Consider the following 6,968-nt stretch of genomic DNA (forward strand, 5'->3'; position numbering starts at 1 on the left):
AATTTGGCTTTTTTTGTATATTTGGCCCCACCCGTGGCACCCCAGGGGTGGTAGAGCCATAAATTTCACAATTTAGATTCTTCTTACCATAGAGATGCTTCACACCAAAAATGGTAACGATTGGCCTAGTAGTTTTCAAGAAGAAGTTAAAAATGTAAAATTGTTAACGCACGACGCACGACGCACGACGACGGACGAAGACCAATTGCAATAGGTCACCTGAGTGACTCAGGTGACCTAAAAAAATATTAGAGAAGTGTTGCATGATGATTGCATTTTCTAAATCTAAAAAGATTTTGGAGAAAACGCATAAAAGAAATTTTTGTTTCTTTCATTATGTGAAACTTTATTTCTTTTGGTTGAGGACCATGTCATGTCATAATAATTCAAAATAACACTTGTATCGCATCATAAACGATTGGGTATTGAAATAGTGTGGTATACATCACAAGTGCTTGAGAACAGGATCGACCCCCCATCACCCCAAGATTATAGACCCCCGGGACTTTATTATTATTATTTTTTATTAAATTATCATTTTATGACATATTTATAATCTAATTTATACATTCATTGCCCCAAATTACCTAAAACAAATATTTTTAAAAAAATCAGACCCTCTACATATATAATACAAGAAAAATTAAGTCCCGGGGGTCTATATATTGGGGCGGGGGGGGGGGGAGTGGAAGGGGGGTCGATCCTGTCCTCAAGCACCTGTGGTATACAAGTACACATAAAAATATACAAATTGATGCACCGTGGCAGTTAGACTCTAAATCACGTTGGAAGTTTAGATTGCGAGCTTCTAGTCCCATTCATACAAAAAATTCGCAACTTTTAAAAGCAAGTGACTCTGATGTTAAGAGTCCCCTCCGCAAGTTTTCTTGAGGGAATCACAGCATTGTTAATTTACACTGTGTACAATTTTACAACAAATTTTAACATCGATCATAAATACATAATTATATGACTTATTGCATCTGTGCTAGCATCAGTCTCAAGTGATCACACTTTTTTGATTTCGTCCACCTCTAATCGGTTATAATTCTCTTTGATGAAGAACAGGACGGGGATACAGGAAGCGATGGCCCCAAGGCAGGTCCAGTTCTCCCAGGCTGTCCCTTTTAAAACAACAATATGTGTACATAATTATACATGTACAGGCACGTAGCATTGTTTTTGAAAGTGGAGGGGGGAGGGCAAACTCATCCAAAAAATCTTGACCAGCAAAAAAAAGGGGGGGGGGGGATTTTGAATTTTCCAAAATCTTCTAAATCCTAATCCGTTGGAGGGGGGGGGGGGGGGGGGTAGTATATCTATAGCTTCAATTTCACTCCTTATTTCTATATTTTCATATCAATTTTTTTTACATACTCCCAAAAAAGGGGGGGGGGGGAGCAACTCTATGATGATTCAATTTTTTATATGTAAATTTAAGAAAATTGGTTGCGGTGAGAAAAAGTGGGCCCCGGCCCCCCTGATGCTACGTGCCTGATGTATTCATGATACATGTACATGTATAGATAGTGGAGCCTCGTTCATCCGGACGCTTTCGTTTTGGACAAGTGCAGCTCTTGTACAACTAATGTCCGCGGATACCTGAACCCCATTGTACATGCATGTTGCTTAATTGATATAAAAATAGTATATGCATTGGAATAAAGTTCTGTATAAAAAGAATCGGCTCAGTTTAATGTAGTGTAATATCGATATCAGGCTGATGCTACTCTCACCAACACCAGACTGCAAAAGTTGAATGTTTTAAATATTACAAGAGCATGTGAATGACATCACATCATTGTTTTAATATAATATTATACCTATATTGGGGATCATATTGATGAGAAGAAACACCAGGCCCCCAATGTTATTGACGAGGGTCAGGACAAAGTTGGTGATTCCCTCTGCTACGGGGTACGTCGCCTCGCACGCCATTTCAAAGTACAGCGGTACGCTAGCATTCAGCAGGAGTGTGGCTAGTATGATAGCTGCATACAATGAATCTTGAAAAAAAAAAGACCACAATTCACGCTGTGTACAGTCTTAGAGCGTAAAAAAAATACGGATAAGTTTTATTTCAACAAGGCAGCGCTAAAGTATGATAATCTCAGCGAGATTCGTCGAGACAAAAAAAATTGACGGACGAAATTTTTTCAGTCTCGACGAATCTTGCTGAGATTAAATTAAAGGGAGGATGGTTATTCTTAGACGATGCTTCCTTTTGAATGTGACTTATTTGATTTACATGTGGATTCTGGAATTGTTCCACTGATGAGAAGAGTAAACCAGACGAAACATCCGGTTCCGCTAATGTATAGTAACAATAGGAACATCTTCATGTGGCGCGAAAACACGTCGGCAAATCTGAATATCAAATGAAAAAACAGAGGTATAAAATATGTTGATGTTATTCATTAGTTCCATATCAAAAATAATTTTTTAAAACAATTGCTATATTTGTAACAACGGTCAAAAAAATTAATTAAACGCGCGAACCTTGCCAAAATTACAGATCCAACACATCCGGCTAAAATGGAATAAAATCCTAGCCACCCTGCTTCGCTCTGAAATAACATATTTATTTAGTATACGTCGATGGATCTTAGCTGAAATCAGTCAATGAAATATTAGTACCGATGGACCTTAGCTCTTATTAGTCAGTAATTACAAGAATTTACTATTAATTATTTCCTTTTTATAAGATAAATTGCTTTTGTATATATTTTAACCTCTTCTACAGACCTCGTCAATCTTATGTGGCTTCAGGATAACGTCAAGGACACTTTGCCAGCAGTTAAACACTCCCAGGGATATACCATACGTGGCACAAATCACCCAGAACCTCGCGTTTCTGGGAGAGAAAAATACAACAATACTGTACATGTACCGTAATATTACATTGACCTACAGTGTATTCATAATATTGGGGATTAAGTTTTCGTTTATATTATATCAATTATTATATCAATAGGAGGGGGTGGGAATTCTGTAAGTGTAATCACCTGATGAGGGTTTTGGCTCCAGTCATGAAGTCCATCCTCTCCACGGAGGCGGACAGTGTCGGGGGTTTGGGCGGTTTTGCCGGGAAGTACACCACTATGAGTAACAGGACAAAGACAGCCCATGCCGCCTCTACAACACCAGAACCTTGACTACATTTGTGGTCAACATTCAGTTATTATATTTTGAGTTATTACATTTTGCATTAAAGTTAATGCAAAATTCGTTTATACAAAATTTGATAACGACAAATTCTGGCTCTGTAATAGCTCTATGATCGGAAAAACTAAATTCATGAACTTACCGACATACATGTAGATCATGATATCGTGTCTCTCTTGAGATATTCTCTCTGCAAAAATTGTTCATAACTCAAAATATATATTAAAAATCTTATCCTATTCAACGCGGTTAAGTTCATCGCATTAAATTTTCATCCACTTAGTAAAATTCCCTCTACTTCTTACGAAAATGGATTGAATTTCACAGCTGTTAGAAACTGACAGGACTGAAATCTACAGATTCAGTTCTATAAATAGTTTATTGATCGGTCGAAACCTTACATGTAGCTTCAGCAACCTAAGGAAAATCACGGACTGCACGAAATACATGTAATCATGATGATGCAAGATTGACTCAAATTCCCATGTGTATTTGTTCTGCAGTGTCGCTACCTTCAAACCCCGCATGAATCACAGAAGATATTTTATTGTTTGAATAAAGAACGGTCTTATTATAGACTGTGTCTCTTACCTGTTGTATTTGCGGACGAGTAGTTACTGAAAACAGAATTCATCAGAAACAATATGAGTAAATATCTCATTGATTTAAGATAAAAAAAAAAAAAAGAACAAGGATTCTGAGTAAACAAAATACAGTATATGTTTACCTCGCTGTAATATTTTGATTGGAAATTCGATCTTGTACCATATAAGGACCTGAAACGTATATCAAAATCAGTGTAAGAATCTGATGACGTTTCTTGGAAAATGCATAAAGATTCTGAATAATTAAGGAAGGTTTGGTTGTGGAATAATGACTCTTCAAAATGTCAGGTCAATGTGATTTCGTGCCTTATGTACATGTATATTGAATCTTGACATGTTGGTTATAGGAATTAATATTTCAATACCCTGGAACAAAAATACACAGTAATTGTCTAAATTACTTTTTTCTACTGACGTCCCTATAATCACACTCACAATGTTACATATACTACTATAGACTAAGTATACTATAGTATATAATAAATAACTGTCATGCAAAAGATATGTAGAGCAGTGTTTGAGACAATAACTAAGGAATTGAAAACTTTGGAAAAACTGTTGTAATTGTGTCTTTAGATTGTTTAAGTTTGTGTTTCATTCAGTGTGTTGTTAAACATAGTTTATCAGTGTTACAATGCTATGCCCTATTGATAAATTATTTATATAGATGTTACTTTTACGATCATTGTACTGTGTATGAAAAAATCTTTGTTGACAATCTTTATAATTTTGTTAGATGTGAAATATCTTTAGATAGTGGCATATAATTGTAACGGAAATTTAACTTAATTTTTTCATTCACGGCATCACCAATTGAAGACCAATAGTGTTGGTTTTCGAAATGCGTACAATGTACTTTACCATGACTCGATATGTTCCCTCACTCCCAACCACTCAATAAGCTCTAAATGTCTAGCCGTGCAACTAAAGTGAAAACCACAGTTAAGGTACATGTACCTAAGACCATGGATGCTGCGATACCGACAAAAGCTGCAGACGTAGTGATGCTGGTGGCAGTCACTCTCTGCCTGGCGGGGAACCAGCCACAAGAAAGTACGGGAGGAATGGCGCTGACCGGTCCAGCCAGACCATTCAACATTTGTCCTACGTTCATGCTCCTGCAGAGGAATTCACTGATTATGTTAAAATGAAATTTTGTTGTGATCATCTGTCCAGTGAATTGCATTTATTAAAGCACGTGTATGGTTTGTTTGATATAAGTTGCAAGTGCTCTTAATTTGATTTTCAAGCCTAGCAGGTGATATGCATTGGCTGAAGGTTGTAAGTGTTCTTGGGTGTTTCTTGCCATATATGCTGCACAAGTCAAGACGTACCCAACGCAAACGAGATCCCAACGCCTATGCCATTTAGAATGGTGGCGATAGCTGTGGCGGTTGTGCGCTCTTTGACCGGAAACCAGAGCGCTGATAAAGCAGGCGGCACACCCATGGCAACAGGGCCCGCCAGACCGTTCAGGAACTGACCAATGTTAACCGTCCTGGAAGAAAAGCGATCCTACCTGATAAAAAGGACATAGCAACGCCGACGCCATTAGGGAAGGCGGCCAAAGCTGTAGCGCTTGTTCGTTGTTGCACGGGAAACCAAAGAATTGAAAGCACTGGTGGCACCGCCATAGCAACGGGGCCAGCTAAGCCATTGAGAAACTGACCCAAATTCACTGTCCTAGAAAAGTATTTCAGCTGAAGATCTACATATTGACAGGGTAGGCGATTGCAAACTTTAAAATAAATGTAAAACGCTTTAAAATAAGACAGACCTCTTTATATTTTAACAGAACACTAAGATAATAACTTAATGTGACCAGTACTTCTCTGTTCTATGTTAATTAAAATAAAGTCATCATACACGTCTCTGGAGGCCTTAATTTTGGAATAAATTCGATATTCTATTCTACATGAATATAATTAAGAGGGTTTTTTTTATATAGCGCACAATTCAATAGGAAATGCAATATCCATATTGCAATATATAAGCAGGAAGAAGAACCATACTAAATGTGCGACTATGAGTGTATTTAGGAAATTTGATGTGTTTGGTTGACATATTATGCATATTGCTACAACGTGTTCGAATAGCTACTTCGATATTTTTTAAATACATGTGTAACTAAGTTGCACGTATCTAGGAATCTAAATAGGTTTGATATCATCCGATAAAAATGCTACGTACCATTTTACATATGGAGGTTGGTCTGTTATACATCTTGCACCAGCACCAGCGGCTACCATGATCGCGGTACTTAAACAGGCCCATCTGAGTCCTAAGAATACCGACGTTTAATTATAATTATGACCCAAAATCATTTATCTGAGATTGAAATCATATGTTTTAAAAATTATAGATCGAAAACGTCATCAGAGACCTTTGACATCAACCACCCAAGACATCACGAATGTCGCTAAGACGTATGAAATGGGTCCCCAGTTTGACAGTAGGGCGATGTCCGCGTCAGACCAACCGAACGCATCTTCTGATGACGCGGCAATAGGACCCCAGGTGTTCCAGTAGCCCCCCTGTGTGCACGCTAGGAGACTGTAGGCCAGCAGTATGTACCAGCGACGCTTGTACACATGCGTCTCGGTGTCGGGATCTATGAGTGACTGTTGGATGGTGGTTCGAATCTCATTATCTGTTGTAGTCACTGTGACCTCCGCTGGGTATACAGACTGTAAAGATAAATACTCATGACTGCAATATATCTGTGTATATGATAATCTGTTATTAAGTAACTGACCTATTTCGTTGATATAACACGGTTACTTTGTTTTCTACTACTGATAAAAATACCAAAAAACCAAGTTAATTATGCGCGTTTATAAGAGACTATATAATATTTTTTTTCTTTAAAACAAATCCAAAAAATTATCATAGGTTTCAGGTTCGATCGAAAACAAATTGTTTACTTGTTAGATTTTTTGCATATGTTTTTATGCTTACCATGTTATCTACGAGAGATTTTTTATCCGTCATAGCGATGTATTCAGAGGAACTTGTATTGAATATCCTCGCACTGTTCTCTGTCATCTACCAAACATTTTTTTCATGCAATTCTTTTGTTATTTTCCTCAGAGTAATGAATCTGTAGACTGACCTAACATCATTTGTATTGTATTACCTCCTTACCTTAAATAGATGTAAATAATAGGCGATTGGACTTTGATTTTCAGCTTTCCGGAT

At 37.4% G+C, this 6,968-nt stretch overlaps 1 protein-coding gene across 3 annotated transcripts; it reads right to left on the minus strand.

Annotated features, from left to right (window-relative positions):
* Nucleotides 1-274: 274 nt before the first annotated feature.
* LOC105325320 (solute carrier family 49 member 4 homolog) lies at nt 275-6,967 on the minus strand. Of its 3 annotated transcripts, XM_034445481.2 has the most exons (14): nt 6,915-6,967; nt 6,729-6,815; nt 6,154-6,457; nt 5,961-6,051; nt 5,105-5,268; nt 3,893-3,941; nt 3,757-3,782; nt 3,308-3,355; nt 3,006-3,135; nt 2,746-2,854; nt 2,500-2,567; nt 2,249-2,367; nt 1,824-2,006; nt 278-1,124 (listed from the first exon to the last, which is right to left on the minus strand). In XM_034445481.2, the coding sequence occupies exons 2-14, from the start codon at nt 6,813-6,815 to the stop codon at nt 1,009-1,011; spliced, it is 1,494 nt and encodes a 497-aa protein (XP_034301372.2). In that variant the 5' UTR covers nt 6,915-6,967; the 3' UTR covers nt 278-1,008. The 3 variants fall into 3 exon arrangements, with proteins under 3 accessions (XP_034301374.2, XP_034301373.2, XP_034301372.2); XM_034445483.2 differs by lacking the exons at nt 5,105-5,268; nt 6,915-6,967 and adding an exon at nt 4,728-4,888 and having other exon boundaries at nt 275-1,124; nt 6,729-6,904; XM_034445482.2 differs by lacking the exons at nt 5,105-5,268; nt 6,915-6,967 and adding an exon at nt 5,290-5,453 and having other exon boundaries at nt 276-1,124; nt 6,729-6,904.
* Between the last annotated feature and the right edge of the window lies 1 nt (nt 6,968).

The sequence above is a fragment of the Magallana gigas genome, chromosome 2 (genome assembly GCF_963853765.1).
Source record: "Magallana gigas chromosome 2, xbMagGiga1.1, whole genome shotgun sequence".
Taxonomy (NCBI): domain Eukaryota; kingdom Metazoa; phylum Mollusca; class Bivalvia; order Ostreida; family Ostreidae; genus Magallana; species Magallana gigas.